The 21,676-nt window shown below is 46.6% G+C and overlaps 1 protein-coding gene across 1 annotated transcript in view; it reads left to right on the forward strand.

The window, feature by feature from the left end:
• The first annotated feature begins 5,843 nt into the window (after positions 1-5,843).
• The window catches only part of LOC138752648 (uncharacterized), a 74,071-nt gene continuing 58,238 nt past the window's right edge, over positions 5,844-21,676 (forward strand). The window contains exons 1-3 of the mRNA XM_069915409.1: positions 5,844-6,122; positions 18,028-18,168; positions 18,864-19,007. Coding sequence (XP_069771510.1) covers positions 5,844-6,122; positions 18,028-18,168; positions 18,864-19,007 — 564 coding nt within the window. The remainder of the gene's footprint in view (positions 6,123-18,027; positions 18,169-18,863; positions 19,008-21,676) is intronic.

The raw sequence follows: 21,676 nt of genomic DNA on the forward strand, positions 1-21,676 counted from the left end.
AAAACGCCAGAGAAACTCAGCAGGTCACACAGCACTTTTTATGTCACAAAGATATATAACCAATGTTTAGGCCTAGGCCCTTCCATTAAGGTATGAAAAAAAGCAGGCAGACACCTAAATAAAATGGTGAGTGTGAGGGAAGGGGTGGGGAGAGAAGCACAGGATCACAGGCAAGTGGACATGGGTGGGAGGGCACAAGAGAACAGCTGAAAAGTGATCAGGGAAGGGGAGAGGGAAGAGGGGGGATCGGGGTTTTGGGGAGGAAATAGAGGGTTGAGGTAGTCAGAGAGGGAGGTGGGGAGGTTGGGTGGGGTGGAGGTAGCAGCTACTACTGACTCTAACCCTAATGGGAGGCCATGATGGCGGGGGAGATGAAGGGAAGAGGAGTCAGAGAGGAGTTGTGGGGGGAGATGAGGGGTGTGAGGTCTCGGAGCATGGGAAGAAAGAGTGAGCTCAGAGGGGAGTTGGGAAGAGATGAGGGGTCTGAGGGATGGGGTAGGAAGAAAAAAGAGAAAGAGGAGTTGTGGGGGAGAAGTTGGGGATTAAGAGCTGGGGCATGGGAAGAAGGGCTCAGAGGGGAGTTGGGGAAAGATGGGGTCTGAGGGCTTGGGGGATGGGAAGAAAGGGGGAAATGGGGGGAAATAAGGAGGTTTTGAGGGCTAAGGGATGGGAATAAAGAGGGACCTTAGAGGGCAGTGGTCCTGATATGTAGCTGGGTATAGTATCTGGGGGGGCATTGAAGGTAACATCGAGGTAGAGGTCATCATCGGAGTGGACTAAGTCAGAGTGGTAAGGCTTCGGCTCAACAGGCTTCAGCGAGAACAGGTAAGAGGCGAGAGAGAGAAGGGGTTGAAATGAGAAAGGGCTACCCTGTTCAAGGAACAAAATGGTTTCAGCAGGTAGGCCCAGGTCAGGGCATCATCTATTTTCTTCCTCTTGATCAGGAGTGTCAAACTCAAATTCACGGAGGGCCAAAATTAAAAACTTGGACTAAGTCGAGGGCCGAACTAAATATTTATTGAAAATTTTCAACACATCTGCATGTTTTCTCTTCTTTCAACATATGTAATGTTAAACTTTTTCTTATTAAAATAAATGTTTAATAATAGTTTTGGATAAAATATTTCTCTATAGAGGATTTGTCAAATGTTGCTAGTGTGCTGTCGAATAGTAAAATCTGAGGGCTATTAAGAATGTGGGAGAATAACATGATTCCTGAAACAATCAAATGGGTGACTGATTGTGGGCATGAACTCTAGCAGGGTTATTTGCCATGCCCTTTTTCCATTGGTACAGATATCCTTTGACTTACACACTTTTCAAGTTTTATGCCTAATGAGCTTGTATCCAGGTGCAGGACCATTTTTAACCAGGAATATATTGATCACTGTGACATGAAACTATTGGAAGATCATTTTATCCTGAGATTAAAGTTCATAGGCCTGTGTGCGGGAGGGCGGGGTTCGCGGGCGATCTGGTTGGACAACGACAGTGCGGGGGCATCGGCTCTCGCTGCAGGGCGGCATCTCGGCGGATCAGCGGCCCCGTCACCGTGAGTCGCGGGTCGGCCTGCGGCAGGGAGGGGGAGTGGGCAACGGTCCTGGCGAGGTCAGGCCCGAGGCCTCCAGTTCCGGGTGCTGGGAAGCGGCCTTGGCTTCCCCTGACACCGGCCAGGCCCCAAAACCAGAGTCCACGGTGAGACCTTGCAACGTAAACAGAGGAGGTGGGGGCGATTAGCAGGCTGACGCCAATGCATTCTGGGATTTGTTGTATTACTGTGCATGCGCTATACTGGCGCGACGGCCAGTGGGCCACCTCTAATACATTTTTTAAATGATCTTGAGGGCCAAATATAATTATATCACGGGCCAAATTTGGCCCGCGGGCCAGAGTTTGACATGTGTGCTCTAGATGTAAACAGTGGGAATGGCAGCCAAGGCAGGGGAAGGCTCCTCTTCCAAAATGTGGGTCATTAGGGAAGCTGGCAGTATTCCTGACAACTTCATTTGAGAGACATGCATCCAACTGCAGCTCCTGACAAACTGAGTTAGAAATCGGAGTGGAGTTGAATGAATTCTGGATCATTCGGGAGGCAGAGGGGGCGATAGACAGGAGCTACAGGGACACCATCACACCTAGGGGGCAGGAGAAATGGCTGTAACTGTTATTTTAATTTTTTTAATTAAATTTAAATAGCAGATAGAGGAGTGGAGGAGGGAAAAGTTAATGTGAAAATTGCATGCACCGTAAGAATTCAATGGGTGGTGAAAATATTCTCAGGTGTATCAATTTCAATGCAAGGAATATTGTAGGAATGGAAGATGAACTTAGAGCATGGATTGGCTCGAGGAATTATGACATTGTGGCCATTAGTGAAACTTGGTTGCAGGAACTGGCAGCTCAATGTTCCAGGCTCTGTTGCTTTAGACATGATAGAATGGGAGAGTGGGGGGAATGAAAGAGGGAGGAGTAGCATTGCTCATCAGGGAAAGTATCCCAGTTGTGCTCAGGCAGGATAGACCAGAGGACTCGTCTACTGAGGCTACATGGGTGGAGCTGAGGAACGGGAAAGGTATGACCTCACTCATGGGGTTGTATTATAGACCGTCCAATAATCAGCGAGAATTGGAGGAGCAAATCTGTGGAGAGATAGCAGACAGTTGCAGGAAACATAAGGGTGTGACCGTCAGGGACTTGAACTTTCCACATATTGACTGGGACTCCCATCCTCAAAAAGGGCTGGACGGCTTGGAGAAGAGAGATGTATAACAGGTATAGGCAACATGGAGCAAATGAGGTACTTGAGGAGTATTTAAAAATGTTTTTAAAACCTCTAGAAAGAAATCAAGACGATTAAATGAAGACGTGAAGGAAAATCTTGAGCTTCTACAGGTATATTAAGAGCAAAAGGATAGTAAGGGACAAAATGGGTCCCCTTGAAGATCAGAGTGGTCGGCTTTGTATGGAGCCAGAAGAGATGGGGAAGATCTTAAGTGTATATTTTCCATCAGTATTCACTCAGGAAACAGGACAGAGTCATGGGAAGTAAGGAAAACAAGCAGTGAGGTCATGGAACCCATGCAGATTAAAGAGGATGAAGTACTTGCTGTCTTAAAGCAAATAAGGGTGGATAAATCCCCAGGGCCTGACAAGATATTTCCTCTGACATTGAGGGAGATGAGTGTAGAAATTACAGGGTGTCAGGCAGAAATATTTAAAATGCCCTTATCTATGAGTGAGATGCTGGAGGATTGGAGATTAGTTCACATTGTTCCATTGTTTATAAAAGGCTCCACAAGTAACCCTGGAAATTACAGGCCAGTGAGCCTGATGTCAGTGAAAGATGTTATAAGAGATCGGATAACCAGAAACTGATTAGGGATAGTCAACGTGGCTTTGTGTGTGGTAGGTCATGTTTAACCAATCTTATCGAGTTTTCAAGAAAGTTACCAAGAAAGTTGACGAAGGAAATGCTGTGAATGTTGTCTACATGGGCTTTTGACAAGGTCCTACATGGAAGGTTAGTCAGGAAGGTTCAGACACTAGGTATTCATGGTGAAGAAGTGAACTGGATTCAACAGTGGCTAGACAGGAGAAGCCAGAGAGTAGTGGTGGATAATGCTTCTCAGACTGGAGGCCTATGACTAGAGGTGCCTCAGGGATCGGAGCTGGGACCATTGTTGTTTGTCATCTATATCAATGATCTGGATGATAATGCGAGAAATTGGATCAGCAAGTTTGGAGACGTTGTGGACAGTGAGGAAGATTTTCAAAGTTTGCAGAGGGATCTGGACCAGCTGGAAAAATGGGCTGGAAAATGGCCGATGGAATTTAATGCAGAAAAGTGTGAGGCGTTGCATTTATGGAAGGACAAACAAGAAAGGACGTACACGGTGAATGGTCGGGCGCTGAGGAGTGGGGTAGAACAGAGGGATCTGGAAATACAAGTACATAATTCCCTGAAAGTGGTGTCACAGGTGGATAGGGTTGTAAAGAGAGCTTTTGGCATATTGGCCTTCATAAATCAAAGTATTGAGTACAGGAGTTGGGGTGTTATGGCAAAGTTGTACAAGACATTTGGAGAGACCACATTTGGAGGATTGTGTGCAATTTTAGTCACCGAACGACAGGAAAAATATCGATAAGATAGAAAGAGGGCAGAGAAGATTTACTAGGATGTTGCCCGGACTTCAGGAACTGAGTTACAGGGAAAGGTTCAACAGGTTAGGACTTTATTCCCTGGAGCGTAGAAGAATGAGGGGAGGTTTGTATCTGGTGTACACGCCAATCATGCAAAGGTCCTCTGACACAGATTCCCTTGGAGATCCTGAGAATGATGATGCATTAGTGGAGTGAGTTCATAGCCAAGAATGTGGCATAATGAGTGACTAGTGCAGGGCAGCAAGAAGATCCATGGGTGAGGATTCAATAGTGAGGGGAAGGCAGATATTTACAAGGCTGTGGGCAAGGTACTGGGACAGAATGTGGCTTCCAGGATGTGAGGGACCAACTACAGAATGTTCCGAGGGGAGAGGATGAACAGCCAGAGGTCATGACCAGAGGTTGTGGTCTCAGGGTCATGGACTATAGGTCATGGGTGAAAAGAGATGGAGTAATTTTATTTAGAATCCTGCGACCGTGGGACCTGCACCCAAGATGGCGGAGTCTATGATTGGCAGCGGCCACAAGGGGTTGCAGATTCTGGGGAAGGAGAGGACTAATACAGAGCACCAGAAAAACGTGGAGACCATCCCCTGTCTGAGAAGGAGAAGCTGAGGCGACAACCCACAGGATGGTGACCACGGCGGCGGACCAGTAACTCTGTGGCTGAAAGACCCATGCATGTGGAGGGCTGCTGGCGACTCGAGGCGAGGGACCCACGGAGGCTGAGGGCTGCTGGACACTGCTGTTGGGGGGTCACTCACACCGGGCTGCAGGCTGCTGGAGACTGGCTTGAAACTGGCTGAAGGGGTACCAGTTATCAGATACAGGATGAGATGGGGCGGCGAAAGCGCTGAAGGGTTCCTGACTGTGCTGGAGGATCGGATTTGGAGCTTCGGTTGCCGATGGTTTGGACAGGACCCTGTGTGGCTGTGAAGGCTGCGGGAGCACCGAAGGTGAATCCACAGACACAGTGACTCGGGGTGGGAGAACAACTCTCTTTTGCTTTACTTTCTCTGACTATAAGAGGCGCTTTAGGCAATTTCTGCCGATGGTGAATCTGTCTGCCTTACAGCAGGTAAAAGGCAGTTTTGTGTCATATGACATGACAATACATTGAATCTTGAATCTTGTAGCAGGGTCTACAGAGCTTGGAGAGGGAAGAACGAGCTGGACCCCACAGTATGGTTTTGTGGTCAGTTGGTAGGAGAGCCATTCATGTGACCTCCCATAGGACATCCCCTTTGACCGCCCATGTTACCACCCACATGACCAACTATGTCACACCACATAACTCCACGTGACCAGCATGTAACCTCATACGTGTCCACCCAAGTGACCTCCCGTGTGACCACTCACATGCTCACCTTCATGCCCACCCACATGCCCTCCCTTGTGATCTCCCACATGACTGCCCACGCAACCTCACACATGACGTCACATAACCCCACGTGACCTCATGTGACCACTCAGTTGACCAGCCATTTAACATTAGACATGTCCCCCATGTGATCCCACATAACCTCCCATGTAATCCCCATGTGACCCCCCACATCATCCCACGTGATCCCAATGACCACCAAGTAATCCCCGTGTAACCACCTATGTGACTACCCATGTGATCTTCCCCATTTACTGGTGAACCCCCAGCAGTGTGGGAATGCTGGAGTGACTGACCCTGAATGGTGGGTTCATCGTGTTGGCCACATGTACTGACTGGCCCAGGAGCAAGTCAGCACTTCAAACTTGTCCTTGAGTGTGATGATGTGAATGATCGCCACCCCTCTCCCACTGATGCACGCTCTTCCTTGAATTCCAGCACTTGCCAGGCTGGGATAATGAGCTGTACGGAAGGGGACTGCAGCAAGACTTGTGTTGCCTATGGACAGTCCCAGTACATCCTGTTTGATAAACTTTGGTTGGAGTACGAAAGCAACGATTGCAAAATCCTGCTGGCTGAAGTGAGTATCTCCTGGTGCCTTCCCACACTCTCTTCGATATTTACTGGTTAATTTCCCAGAGCGTTACACCAAGAGGCCAGAGTTAACTTGGGCCAGCATTGGTCTGTGACAGAAAGGACGTGGAAGTGTTGGAGAGGGGGCAGAGGAGATTTACCAGGACCTTCCCTGGATTTGAAACTATGAGGCAAGGTTAGCAGAGCTGGGACTTTTCTCTTTGGAGTGAAGAAGGAAGAAAGGAGATTTAATAGAGGAATACAAGATTCTGAGACGTATATATATGGTGGATGTGCCTGTTTTCTAGGACGGTAGTAGCAAACAACAGAGGTCATTTCAGATTTAATGTCAGAGAACATGCTTGACATTACATACAGCCCTGAGATTCTTTGTCCTTCAGGCCAGGCAGAATTACCACTTACTGGCAGTCCAAAAAAAACTCTACACAACATACACATGTAAACAAATAAAGAAATTTAAACAAACTGTGCAATTCAGAGAGAACAGAAGAAAATCCATAAAGTGCACAAGTAAGAATCCCTGATTGAGTTTGTGGTCGAGGGGTCTGATAGTGGATGGGGAGCAGCTGTTCCTGAACCTGGTGGGGCGAGTCTTGTGACAGCAGCAAGAACAGAGCGTGTGCTGGGTGGTGAGGGTCCTTGATGATGGCGGCTGCTCTCCGATGGCAGAGTTTCACAGTAGGGTGTTGAGTTCCAAATCTTGGAGTTGCTGATACATTTGAAGCTAAATACTGAACTTTAGTCGATAAAGACCATCCAACACCTTCCTGTCCAGATGTTCTGGGGCTTTGTGTGGGGCCTGTGAGATGCACAAAGTATTTTGAACAAAGTGAAGGGAGGGAGGTTTAGGGGAGACATCAGGGGTAAGTTTTTTACACAGGAAGTGGTGGGGGCCTGGAATGCCTTGCCAGTGATGATGGTGGAGGCTGAAACATTAGGGACATTTAAGAGACTCTTAGACAAGCACATGGATGGTAGAAAATAGAGGGTTACGGGGTAGGGAGGGGTTAGTATTTTGGGTAGGAATATATAGGCCGGCACAACATTGAGGGCTGAAGGGCCTTTTCTGTGCTGTAATGTTCTTGATCTCTCTGATAATTCACAGATTCAAAGTTTGACACAAAGGAAACAGCCTTTCAGAAACAGGTTCTGAAGGAAATGGCAGAAGTTATAGTTGATGCATTGGTGGTCATAGACCAAAATTCCTTGGATTCTGGGCAGGTCCCGGCAGACTGGAAGACAGCAAATGTCACGCCACTTTTTAAGAAGGGATGTAGGCAGAAGACTGGAAATTATCGGCCCATTAGCTTGACGTCTGGTAAAATGCTTGAAGCCATCATTAAAGATGAAATAGTGAAACTTTTGGAACGTAAGGGTTCAATCAGGCAGATGCAGCATGGTTTTAGAAAAGGAAGATCTTGTTTGACAAACTTGTTAGGATTCTTTGAGGATATAATGGTGGATAGAGGGGAACAGGTTGATGTTATATATTTGGATTTCCAGAAAGTGTTTGATGAGGTGCCGCACAAGAGACTTCTCAGTAAGTTACAGGAAAGTGGAGTCTGGGGAAGTCTATTGGCCTGGATTGAAAATTGGTTGTCTGACAGGAGGCAGAGAGTCAGGATAAATGGGAGTTTTTCAGGTTGGCAGAGAGTGGTAAGTGGGGTGCCGCAGGGGTCAGTGTTAGGCCCACAACTGTTCATCATTTACATTGATGACTTGGAGGAGGGGACAAAATGTGGTGTCGCCAAGTTTGCGGATGACACCAAATTGAGTGGAAGAGCAAATTGAAATGAGGATGTGGAGAGTCTGCAGAGGGATCTAGTTAAGCTGGATGAGTGGGCCAAGGTCTGGCAGATGGAGTACAATGTTAGTCAGTGTGAGGTGATCCACTTTGGCAAGAAAAATAAAAGAGCTGAATATGATTTAAAGGGTGAAAAACTACAACATGCGGTTGTGCAGAGGGACTTGGGAGGGCTTGTGCATGAATCGCAGAAAGTTAGGTTGCAGGTGCAGCAGGTTATTAAGAAGGCAAATGGAATGTTGGCCTTCATCTCTGGAGGAATTGAATTCAGGAGTAGGGAGTTCATGTTGCAACTGTATAAGGTACTGGTGAGACCGCACCTGGAGTACTGAGTCCAGTTCTGGTCTCCATATTTGAGGAAGTGGAACTATTTTAATTTTGTAAAATATACTGGCTTTGGAGACGGTCCAGAGGAGGTTTACTAGGTTGATCCCTGGGATGAAGGAGTTGACTTATGATGAAAGATTAAATCGTCTAGGATTGTATTCGCTCGAGTTCAGAAGAATGAGAGGAGATCTTATAGAAACAGATAGGATTATGAAGGGTATGGATAGGATAGATGTAGGAAGGTTTTTTGAGCTGGCCGGGGAAACTAAAACGAGAGGACACAGTCTCAAGATTCGGGGGAGTAGATTTAGGACAGAGATGAGGAAAAATCGTTTTTCCCAGAGAGTAGTGAATGTTTGGAATTCTCCAACCAGGGAAGTGGTTGAGGCTGCCTCATTAAACATATTTAAAATTTGGTTAGATAAATTTTTACATGATAGAGGAATTAGGGGATATGGGGAGAAGACAGGTAGGTGGAGTTAGGTCATAAATTAAATCAGCCATGATCGTATTGAATGGTGGAGCAGGCTCGATAGGCCATTTTTGGCCGACTCCTCTTCCTACTTCCTATGCATGTTCCTAAGCCCTTTGTGTATGCTGACCAAACTAATCCCATTTCCCCACATATGGGTTGTATCCCTTTAAACCAGGAGTGCCCAAACTTTTTAGACCTTCGATCCCCCCCAACTTCATGGAATTCTTGATTTCTCATGGACCCCCCAGGCATACTCCAAATAAATAAGTAAGTAGGCATGCAGTTTCCATATGCACTCGGGAGGGAGACTGCATACCAGGTCCTGCGAGACCCATTGTTCTGCGGGTCTGTCCATTCCCCCCCCCCCACCGTGAATAGTTTCTCATGAAATATAGAGACACATAAAGGAAAAATTGTTTACTGTGGAAATCATGCAAAATGTACGACATATTGACTGTAATACTGGAATTGTTCAAACTTACCAAAATAAGTGGATACACAGTGATCAGTTCACTGACACCGCTCCGATAGCTGTGGGTGTTGAGTATGCGCTGGTTGTCTCTGGTCTAGTAAGCGCTGTTACACAGGAAGGGAGATGGCCAGGATACTAGCGCTGTCACAACCCAAACTTTCGTTATGTACTTGAAAATAAAGCTAAGCTAAAATGTTTTAAAATGTTACGTCCACATGGTTAATGATGAACAAAGACAGATCCAGGAATAAAGCAAATCCAAGGCAATTCATCCATGTGGAAACAGGCATGACAAGGCCCCATTTTCTTGAGATTCCAACTAATAATAAATTATTATAACAGTGTAGCGGGCCAGGTGACTGGGCGGTTAGATGGGCCGAATCACTGCCCCAGTCGTCCAACTCAAAGTGGGGCAGGTCCCCCTCCATTCCCGAGGAGAATCCCATGGCTAATGGCTTCCGGGTGACGCACCGCTAGTCAGGGAGTGATGCCGCAACGCACTGACGCCACTTCTGGAAACCAGCGCTCACATCACCAGAAGCGGGTGGTCCCCTGCATGCAGCACAAGGAATTCAGAAAACAAAGTCAGTTGCTAGTTCACCCTTGCACCGTGTGGATGTCTCTTGATTCCGCAGTGCTGTTATAGCAGACACTACAACTATTTTAATTTTGTAAAATATTTTTCTCTATAAAATATTTGTATTGATATTTTACAGTATAACCAATAATACAATATGATACAAGATTTATTTTCAAATTAGAAATAATTCTCATGATAAGAAAATGCAGAGCACACTCGTGACCACAAAGTAAAATTTAACAACAAAAATTGCCCCAAAGACAGGAAAGAGAAAGAAAATAAAAATTCCAGAATCCCTTCCTCTCAGCAAGGTTGAAGGTGGACATATATGAATCCCAAGACACCAGCTTGGAGCAGGACAGGACTGCGCCAAGATGCCAGAACAACACGAAATCTCAACATTATGATAATGGTGTATAAATGGGCCCCATGTCTTTTGGAACCTTAACATTTGAATCCTTGATCGCATATCTAATTTTTTCTAGTGTTAAACAAGACATAATATCCCTTCGCCATTGTGTATGTGTAGGTGGAGTATTGTCTTTCCATTTAATCAAAATTGCACATCTGGTTGTCAGTGAAGTAAAAGATAAAATTCGGGCTGGAGTCAGTAAAATGTTATCATCTTGAAATGATCTGAATAGATCCATTAAAGGGCAAGGTTCCAGTTTGAACTTAGGAATCACTGATAATGTTTGAAAAACATTGTCGTCGACTTCAACAGGGATTTTGTCTGAAGGCTGCCCCTGGCAATTGGAGTCAGGTGACTCAGGCAGTTGGATTTGAAAAAGCGCAGATCAGCAGGAAACTGAGATCAGGTGATGCAGGGAACATGTGACACAAGGTGGTATTAATTCACTTCAACTCAGCAGTCTAGGAATATGGTGCTATAGACTGGAGTTCCACACAGTACATGCAGCAGTGAGTAGGACATTACAACTAATTTGGGGATTTTTCTACAATATCTTTCCAAAATTCTTCTAGACTAGTAAATATTATAACTATGTTATTATCATTATGTTTCAGAAAACAGAATACAAAATCAACAATAAAAACTAATTGTATATAAATCAGAAATGTGTATCAGCAAGTTCATTGATATTCCCCCCCCCCCAGAATTTAACGACCCCTTGGATAGTCCCCCCCCCAGAATTTAACGACCCCTTGGATAGTCCCATTGACCACTTTGGAGACCCCTGCTCTAAATCTTCCTTATTCATAAATCTACCGAGCACTGCATAACAGAAACAGGGCCTGGTCCCAATGACGTGCACCTCACATCCATGTATTTCTCCTATCTTTCAAATGTTGAAATCGAATCCCATTCCACCACTACCGCTGGCAGCTTGTTCCACACATCCCCAGCATTCCCCTTCAACATTACCACCTTTAATGCTTAATCCATGAACCATTCCATGCCCCAACCATCCTCCGTGTGTGAAGAATTTGTCCCTCAGGTTACTTTTGAATCTTTCTGTTCACACTGTAAACCTATTTCCTCTCAGTTAAGAAAGAGGAAGTGTTGGAGCTCGTCTAAAAGTCAATTAAATGTCCCTATTGTACCTGGTAGCACATTACAGCACAGGACAGGACCTTTGGTCCATGATCTTGTGCTGACCATTGGAGCTGCCTAAACACATTAGGACAGATAAGATTCCAGGACCAGATGGGATATACCCCAAGAAGCAGGGAGATTGTTGAGGCATTGGCGATCATCTTTATATCCCTCCTGGCCACAGAAGAGATGGCAGAGGATTGGAGGATGGTAAATAGAGGATGGAACTGAGTTACAGGGAAAGGCTAAACAGGTTAGGACTTTATTCCCTGGAGCACAGAAGAATGAGGGGAGATTTGATCAAGATATTTAAAATGATGAAGGGGATCGACAGAGTAAATGTAGGTAGGGTTTTTCCACTGAGGGTAGGTGAGATACAAACCAGAGGACTTGGAAACTTTTAGGGGGAACTTCTTCACACAGAGAGTGGTGGGGGTGTGGAACGAGCTGCCAGCTGAAGTGGAGAATGTGGGCTCAATTTTAACATTTAAGAAGAATTTGGACAGCTACATGCATGGGAGGGGCATAGACTGGGTGGAGGTCAGTGGGGCGAGGCAAAAAAAAAATTGGTTTGGTACAGATTAGAAGGGCCATTTTCCATGCTGTCGTGTTCTCTGGTTCTCGTCCTGGTGACCAAGAAAAGGTACAGGGAGAATCCTGGGAATTATAGACCAGGTTGCAGGAAATGTCCATGGCGGGCCGCGGCAAGTGAGGTTCCCAGAAGAACCCTACCTCCCATAACCACCTATGATCTTGTGTCAGTGGGTCTGTGCTCCTCCCCATGCCCCTTTCCCCACCATTCAAGTGCCTGCCTACATATCTTCTTCTTTGGCTTGGCTTCGCGGACGAAGATTTATGGAGGGGGTAAATGTTCACGTCAGCTGCAGGCTCGTTTGTGGCTGACAAGTCCGATGCGGGACAGGCAGACGCGGTTGCAGGGGAAAATTGGTTGGTTGGGGTTGGGTGTTGGGTTTTTCCTCATTTGCCTTTTGTCAGTGAGGTGGGCTCTGCGGTCTTCTTCAAAGGAGGTTGCTGCCCGCCAAACTGTGAGGCGCCAAGATGCACGGTTTGAGGCAATATCAGCCCACTGGCGGTGGTCAATGTGGCAGGCACCAAGAGATTTCTTTAGGCAGTCCTTGTACCTTTTCTTTGGTGCACCTCTGTCACGGTGGCCAGTGGAGAGCTCGCCATATAACACGATCTTGGGAAGGCGATGGTCCTCCATTCTGGAGACGTGACCCACCCAGCGCAGCTGGATCTTCAGCAGCGTGGACTCGATGCTGTCGACCTCTGCCATCTCGAGTACTTCGACGTTAGGGATGAAAGCGCTCCAATGAATGTTGAGGATGGAGTGGAGACAACGCTGGTGGAAGCGTTCTAGGAGCCATAGGTGATGCCGGTAGAGGACCCATGATTCGGAGCCGAACAGGAGTGTGGGTATGACAACGGCTCTGTATACGCTTATCTTTGTGAGGTTTTTCAGTTGGTTGTTTTTCCAGACTCTTTTGTGTAGTCTTCCAAAGGCGCTATTTGCCTTGGCGAGTCTGTTGTCTATCTCGTTGTCGATCCTTGCATCTGATGAAATGGTGCAGCCGAGATAGGTAAACTGGTTGACCGTTTTGAGTTTTGTGTGCCCGATGGAGATGTGGGGGGGCTGGTAGTCATGGTGGGGAGCTGGCTGATGGAGGACCTCAGTTTTCTTCAGGCTGACTTCCAGGCCAAACATTTTGGCAGTTTCCACAAAGCAGGACGTCAAGCGCTGAAGAGCTGGCTCTGAATGGGCAACTAAAGCGGCATCGTCTGCAAAGAGTAGTTCACGGACAAGTTTCTCTCGTGTCTTGGTGTGAGCTTGCAGGCGCCTCAGATTGAAGAGACTGCCATCAATGCGGTACTGGATGTAAACAGCGTCTTCATTGTTGAGGTCTTTCATGGCTTGGTTCAGCATCATGCCGAAGAAGATTGAAAAGAGGGTTGGTGCGAGAACACAGCCTTGCTTCACGCCATTGTTAATGGAGAAGGTTCAGAGAGCTCATTGCTGTATCTGACCCGACCTTGTTGGTTTTCGTGCAGTTGGATAATCACGTTGAGGAACTTTGGGGGGCATCCGATGCGCTCTAGTATTTGCCAAAGCCATTTCCTGCTCACGGTGTCGAAGGCTTTGGTGAGGTCAACAAAGGTGATGTAGAGTCCTTTGTTTTGTTCTCTGCACTTTTCTTGGAGCTGTCTGAGGGCAAAGACCATGTCAGTAGTTCCTCTGTTTGCGCGAAAGCCGCGCTGTGATTCTGGGAGAATATTCTCGGCGACACTAGGTATTATTCTATTTAGGAGAATCCTAGCGAAGATTTTGCCTGCAATGGAAAGCAGCGTGATTCCCCTGTAGTTTGAGCAGTCTGATTTCTCGCCTTTGTTTTTGTACAGGGTGATGATGGTGGCATCAGGAAGGTCCTGAGGCAGTTTTCCTTGATCCCAACAAAGCTTGAAAAACTCATGCAGTTTGACATGCAGAGTTTTGCCGCCAGCCTTCCAGACCTCTGGGGGGATTCCATCCATACCTGCTGCTTTGCCACTTTTCAGTTGTTCGATTGCCTTATATGTCTCATCTTGGGTGAGGACCTCATCCAGCTCTAGCCGTAGGGGCTGTTGAGGGAGCTGGAGCAGGGCGGAATCTTGGACTGAGCGGTTGGCACTGAAAAGAGATTGGAAGTGTTCTGACCATCGGTTGAGGATGGAGATCTTGTCGCTGAGGAGGACTTTGCCGTCTGAGCTGCGCAGCGGGCTTTGGACTTGGGGTGAGGGGCCATACACAGCCTTTAGAGCTTCGTAGAAACCCCTGAAGTCGCCAATGTCCGCACTGAGCTGGGTTCGCTTGGCGAGGCTAGTCCACCACTCATTTTGGATCTCCCGGAGTTTGCGCTGAAGATGGCTGCATGTGCGACGGAAGGCTTGTTTCTTCTCTGGACAGGACGGCTTTGTAAGGTGAGCCTGGTGGGCAGCTCGCTTTTTTGCCAGCAGCTCCTGGATTTCCTGGCTGTTTTCGTCGAACCAGTCCTTGTTTTTCCTGGAGGAGAAGCCCAGTACCTCTTTAGTGGATTGCAGTATGGTAGTCTTCAACTGATCCCAGAGGGTTTCAGGGGATGGGTCCGTGAAGCGGATTGCATCATCGAGCTTTGCTTTGAGGTTTGCCAGGCAAACCTCCTGCCTACATATAGATCATACTTAAATGCAGGGCTCAGGCCTGAAATGTTGGTGGTGTATCTTATCTTTACCACATCAAGTAGTCTGTATTTCCTGCTGAGATTCTCTGGCATTGTATTTTAACTACATTGTCATCTAAGTCAATAGTATAGAAGGCAAACATCAGTGGACCCTGCTCCGATCCCTGTGGCATACCTTGGGTCTTGGGCCTCCTATCTGAGTAACAAGTCTCCAACACCACCCTCTCTCTGCCTCCTTCCACTGAGCCAATTCTGTGTCCACTTGGCCAGGTTACCCTGACCTTCCAGACATACCTTACCAGCTGGGACCTTGTCAAAGGCCTTGCTGAACTCTTTGAAGCAAAGAAGGACAAAGGGTAACTTATTAGACGTCTACATGATTGTGGGAGGCATGGATCGGGTGGGAAGCCAGTGCCTGTTTCCCACTTAGGGGAGATGACAAGGGTCGGATTTTCACACGAAGCATGGTGGGTGCCTGGAATGTGTTGCAGAGGATGGTGGTGGAGGCTGATACAAAAGACATATAAAAGACTCTGGGACAGGCACATGGATACAAGAAAAACAGAGAGCTATGGGAATGAGGTAGGGAAGGTTTAGATTGTTGAGTAGGTTTCTATAGGTTGGCTCAACATCATGGGCAGAAGGGTTAATACTGAGCTGTATTTTATGTTCTATATCTTTCTTTTCTTTGGCTTGGCTTCACGGATGAAGATTTATGGAGGGGTATGTCCATGTCTGCTGCAGGCTCGTTGGTGACTGACAAGTCCGATGCGGGACAAGCAAGCATGGTTGCAGCAGTTGCAAGGGAAAATTGGTTGGTTGGGGTTGGGTTTTGGGTTTTTCCTCCTTTGTCTTTTGTCAGTGAGGTGGGCTCTGCGGTCTTCTTCAAAGGAGGTTGCTGCCCGCCGAACTGTGAGGCGCCAAGATGCATGGGTGGTCAATGTGGCAGGCACCAAGAGATTTCTTTAAGCAGTCCTTGTACCTCTTCTTTCTCGGTGGCCAGTGGAGAGCTTGCCATAGAACACGATCTTGGGAAGGTGATAGTCCTCCATTCTGGAGATGTGACCCACCCAGCGCAGTTGGATCTTCAGCAGCATGGATTCGATGCTTGCAGACTCTGCCAGCTCAAGTACTTCGATGTTGGTGATGAAGTCAAGTGTTTGCTCTCTCTCTCTCTCTCTCTCTCTCTCTCTCTCTCTCTTTTTGCAAAATCACATGATCTTCTTAAAACAGCAAACTGTATCCAGACAGATTGTGGCACCGGACCAATCTTCTGAGTCCATTTATCTGTTGCTTTCAAAACAATAATCCATCACTCCACATCACATCTAATTAACACCTACTTGTTGAAGTCTTTATAGGCATTATTCAAAGTTTTTGCAAAGGCACCTGGAGTCTGAACTGTCTGGTTTGAATAGAGCTCTGGCATTTTAAATGAGATCTGTTTTCTGAAGTATTTGTGTTTGTTTGTGACCTACACTCTAACCCCCCACAATCTATCTCATTCAAAAACATCACTTCCATCAGCGCTGTCTCCGCTCCATCCTCAACATTCATTGGAATGACTTCATTATGTTCTATATAACCATATAACAATTACAGTATGGAAACAGGCCATATCGGCCCCTCTAGTCCACACCGATTTAAGTGAACTCCTTTCATCCCACCTACCCGCTCCCTGTCCAAAACCCTTCAATCCCCTCACATCCATGTACTTATCCAACCTCTTCTTAAATAACAAAATTGACCCTGCTGCAACCACCTCTTCCGGAAGGTCATTCCACTCAGCCACCACTCTCTGAGTGAAGAACCTTCCTCTCATGTAACTTCTAAAGTTTTTCCCTTAACCCTTAACTTATGACCCCTCGTTCCAATCTCCCCTACCCTTAAGGAGAAGATCCTATTCACGTCTACTCTATCTATCCCCCTCAAATCCCACCTCAACCTTCTACGCTCCAATGAATAAAGACCCAGTCTACTCAATCTTCCTCCATATTCTAGGTACTGCAATCCCGGAAACATCTTAGTAAATCTTCTCTGCACCCTCTCTATTGATATCCTTCCTATAATTTTGGGGCCAGAACTGCACACAATATTCCATACTTGGCCTCACCAATGCCTTGAACAGTCTCAACATCACCTCCCAGCTATGTAGACAATGTCTACCACCCTACACTCATCAATCGTGTTGGTCACTGTGACAGATTATATCATTTCTGATATTGTATATAGATATGTTTTTGAAGGAGATAGATTGTGGGGGGTTAGAGTGTAGGTCACAAACAAACACAAATACTTCAGAAAACAGATCTCATTTAAAATGCTAGAGCTCTATTCAAACCAGACAGTTCAGGCTCCGGGTGCCTTTGCAAAAACTTTGAATAATGCCTATAAGGACTTCAACAAGTAGGTGTTAATTGGACGTGATGTGGAGTAATGGATTATTGTTTTGAAAGCAACAGATGAATGGTCTCAGAAGATTGGGTCCGGTGGCAGTTTTCATGTGATTTTGCAGAGAGAGAGAGAGAGAGAGAGAGAGAGAGAGAGACCAAACAGGCTTTCTCTAAAAGAGAGAGAGAGAGAAATGGTTTCTGCAATGTGGCAAGCTGGCAGCTTGTTTAAAAACTCAATTTTGAAGATGGCTTGTGAGTTCTGAGTTCAGCCTGTTCAAAATCAATGTGATCCATACAAGAGGAAATGGCTGGCTAGAGTGTTTCACCTGAAATAAGGGAAACAAAAAGGAACTCTATGGTGACCTGCAGAAGAAGAGGTTATCATTTGGAAAATCCTGATGGAGCAAGTTTCTTCGGCAAGACACTGAAGTGGCTGATTGGAGGGAATCGGTTTGTGTGTGTCCAATGAGCAAATTCTGTGCACAGTATAAGAATTGCCTGACACCAGTGAACTTTGAGGAGTGACAAGTGAGATTGAACTGTGACTCAAAGAACTTTTCTGACCATATACACATGCGCTTAGAATTAGAAGGGGGTTAAGTTAGGTTAAGTTGATAGAAATAAATTAGTTTAATCCTCTTTTTCTGTTTAAAGGGAATTAAAAGTAACCTTTGTTTACATAATCATTTGTCTTGGTGAATTTCTATTGCTGCTGGGTTTTGGGGTCCTCTGAGCTCATAACATCTCCTCTTCAAAAAGCTCAAATTGGTGAGACAAGTTTTCTCACGCACAAAGCCACGCTGACCCTGCCAAATCAGTCCGCACTTTTTGAAATGCCCCTTTCCTTCGGAACCCCCACCACCGACTTCATGCTTCACCAGCCTGTTGTTCCGAGGCTTCTCCTGACCACCTTTAATGAGGTCATAGATGATCTTATTGTAACTGGAAACGTACATTCCTGCCGATGTAAGGGAGAAAAATGGAAAAGAAATGGTGGGGGAGAAAAGTAAAATTAGAAACAAATTTTAATTTATTTTTGCATTTTTCCACATTGTTTCCTTTTCCAATAGTCGATGCCAAACAGCATGGACGTTCCCTTCAAGGTCGAGGTGAAAAATGCGGCGTGCGTTGGTTTTGGAAGCACCATCTGCAGGAAGGATGTTTTCATCACTGTTGGCTCCGTCACTCTAACACTAGATAACACAGATGGGGTGAGGAACACTGCCTTTTAAGACAATGAGACATAGGAGCAGAAATAGGCCATTCAGCCCATCGAGTCTGTCCTGTCATTTAATCATGAGTTGAACAATTTTCCTACTCATTCCTACTGCCCGGCCTTCTCCCCATAACCTTTGATGCCCTGGCTAATCAAGAACCTATCTGCCACACCCAATGACCTGGCCTCCACAAATTCCACAGATTCACCTCCCTCTGGCTGAAGAAATTCTTCTGCATGTCTGTCCCTTCCATCCTGAAGTTGTGTCCTCTTGTCTTGGGCTCTCCCACCGTGGGAAACAACCTTTCTACATCTACTCTGTCCATGCCTTTCAACGTTCAGAATGTTTCAATAAGATTACCCCTCATTCTCCTAAACTCCAAGGCCAAGAGCTGTCAAACACTCCTCAAATAATAACCCCTTTCATTCCTGAAATCATCCTTGTGAACCCTTCAGTGCAGAAAAGCTTCCTGTGCCACATTTTGTCCAATTCTCTTTATGGAGTGAGAACTTTGGAGAAATAAGTGGAGAAATTAGTGGGGGCATGAAGACATAGTGGCCTTCTGTATAAAAATAGAATTAGATTGTGACCTTGAGGTTCACTGATTTAGACTCAATGCGTTTTATCTGAAATAACATTTTTAAAAATACAAATATGTCCGGCGTTTTCCTCTCTTTCTGCTGCCACAGATCGTCCCCTACTCCGAAGATCCAAACTCTCCATTCCGAATATCTCGTTTTGGCTTCTTCATCGTTGTACAGTCTGCAGTGGGTCTGACTGTGGTCTGGGATTTACAGATGCAAGTGCTCATTCAGGTTAAGCCTGAACTCTTGGTGAGATGATCATTTTTAACATGAAATCTTGTACGTTTGCTTTAGTTTAGTTGGGTGTCCCTGAGGGGACGTTCTTTACTCTCTTTCTCCTGTTGTTAGGGGTGCCAGGCAATGCTCACAGCGACTTTTGCTTTGCCTCACGGTGGGCAGAGTTGAGGTATGTCGTGTATATTACATTTTTAACATGACAATAAAAGGAACCTTTGAATAGTTTAGCCCCATGTTGAACATGATTATCATTGAGTTGTTGAACTTAAAGTGACAGTGGAGGCTGATTCACTTGTGGCATTCATGAGGGTAAAGTTTATCGGGTGGTGAAGAAAAGGGAGGTGAGGCTGGAAATTTGCCCGCGATTGGCCGGCACGGACTCAATGGGTCAAACAACGAAACACAGAAGTCTGCAGACACTGATCATTGTAAAAACACAGAAATGCTGGAGGAACTCGGCAGGTAGTGCAGGTGTCCAAAGGAAGTGGCGTCACAGGTGGACAGGGTTGGAAAGAGAGCTTTTAGCATCTTGGCTTCATAAATCAAAGTATTGAGTCCAGGAGCTGGGATGTTATGGTAAAGTTGTTTAAGACATGGGTGAGGCCAATTTGGAGGATTGTGTGCAGTTTTGGTCACTGAACTACAGGAAAGATATCAATAAGATAGAAAGAGTTCAGAGAAGATTTACTAGGATGTTGCCCGGACTTCAGGAACTGAGTTACAGGGAAAGGTTAAACAGGTTAGGACTTTATTCCCTGGAGCGTAGAAGAATGAGGGGAGATTTGATAGTTATTTATATTATGAGGGGGAGAGACAGAGTAAATGTTGGTCGGTATTTTCCACTGAGGGTGGGTGAGATACAAACCAGAGGACATGGGTTAAGGGTGAAAGGGGAAAAGTTTAGGGGGAACTTCACACAGAGAGTGGTGGGGATGTGGAACGAGCTGCCAGCTGAGGTGGTGAATGTGGCCTCAATGTTAACATTGAAGAAGAATTTGGGAGGGGTATGGACTGGGGGCAGGTCAGTGGGACGAGGGAGAATAATAGTTCAGTGTTGTCCTGAAGGACCTGTTTCTGTGCTGCAATGTTCTATGAAACTAAAGATAAATCTCCAAAGTTTCGAGCCTGAGCCCTTCCTCAAGGAATGACTGAAAAGCAGGTAGGGGGCTGAATTAAAGGGATGGAGGGAAGGGGAGGAAGGGCAGAGGTACGAGCACAGGCCAACAGTATTGTTTCAAGATTCCTTTATTGTCGTGTAATAAAACACTGAAATAGCTCTAGAAATTTCCGGGTGCCTCACAGTCAGAGAAACAAAAGAGAGACCCCCTCCCCCCACCCCGAGAGATCGAGTGTCCGTGGATTCACCTCAAGCGCACCCACAGCCCCTCAGAACCCAGTCCAAACCATTGGTGACCCGAGCTCCTGATCCAATCCCCCGGTCAGGAAGCCGTTCAGCGCCCTCTGCACCCCCTTGCATCCCAGTTACAGTACCTGGCAACCCCTCGAGCCAGTCACTGACATCCCGCCACCCGCATGTTCCTCATCCTCTCACTCGTCCATCACCGTGCTCACCGTCCCATGGGGGGGTCTCTTCCTCTGCTTCTCCTTATCACACACGGGGGGGGGGGGTTGGGGTGGGGTGGACCCCCATTTTCTGGTGCCCTGGGCCAGTCCTTTGCTTCGCCACAGTCTGTAACATCTCGACACTGCTGCCAAACAAAGGTGCCGCCATATGGAAAGGAGGGCAGGAGAGGGGACAGGTGAGAATTGACTGGGGGATGGAGAGGGGGAGGGGGGATTGGCTCTGGGAATGCAGAACTGGGGAAAGCAAAGAGGGAAAAGGAAAGAGAGGCAGAGCTAGAGAAAGGAGACACGGGGAAAGAGGGGATGGGGGCTAACAGAATGCAGAGAAGTTGATGTTAATGCCATCCAGTGGAGGGAGCCCAGCTGGAAGATGAGGTGTTGTTCCCTCAGTTTGCAGGTGCTCTCAGCCTGGCCGTGTTGAGTAGACATGTCAGCAAGGGAATGGGGGAGGGAGTTGAAATGAGTGACAACTGGAAGATCCACACTACTGCGGTGGACAGAGCTAAGGTGCTCAACAAAGCGGATCTGCCAGTGTCTCTGGTGTAGAGGAGAGCACAACAGGAGCACCGGCTGCAGCAGACGACTCCTGCAGGTTCATGACACGAGCAGTCTCTCCCTGCTCTGCAACTATTCCGTGAGGAGAAATCCAACCGTATTTCACTGAGATTAAGTGGTTTATAATTTCTGGAACCTTCCATTCTCTATCAGACTGCAGTTGGCTGCCTTTGAGAGACTCTGTGATGGGAGAGGGGTGTGGGCCTAATGTGGCCCACATGGGAATAAAGCAGGAGAGCAGGGACTCTCTGGGCTTGGGGGTCTGTTCCATGCTGAAGGCCTCCAGAAATGAAAGGAACAGCAAGTGAAATACATCACAAGTTTGTACTGATGGTGGTATTGACCCTGCTCCTGTAAAGAATAGACCTATTACAATTGAGATGGGACTTTAAAGTTAGCACTGTTAAATTTAGACAGAAGGCGTTTTTAAAACTCAGCACCCAGGTAGTCCCCCAGGGACCCAGGTGCGATTAGTGGGCTAAAGGGGCTTCCAGCATCTTTCAAGCTGAGGGGGGAATAGACCCAGTAAATTGCCAACACGG

Source organism: Narcine bancroftii, chromosome 1 (genome assembly GCF_036971445.1).
Source record: "Narcine bancroftii isolate sNarBan1 chromosome 1, sNarBan1.hap1, whole genome shotgun sequence".
NCBI classification, from domain to species: Eukaryota; Metazoa; Chordata; class Chondrichthyes; order Torpediniformes; family Narcinidae; genus Narcine; species Narcine bancroftii.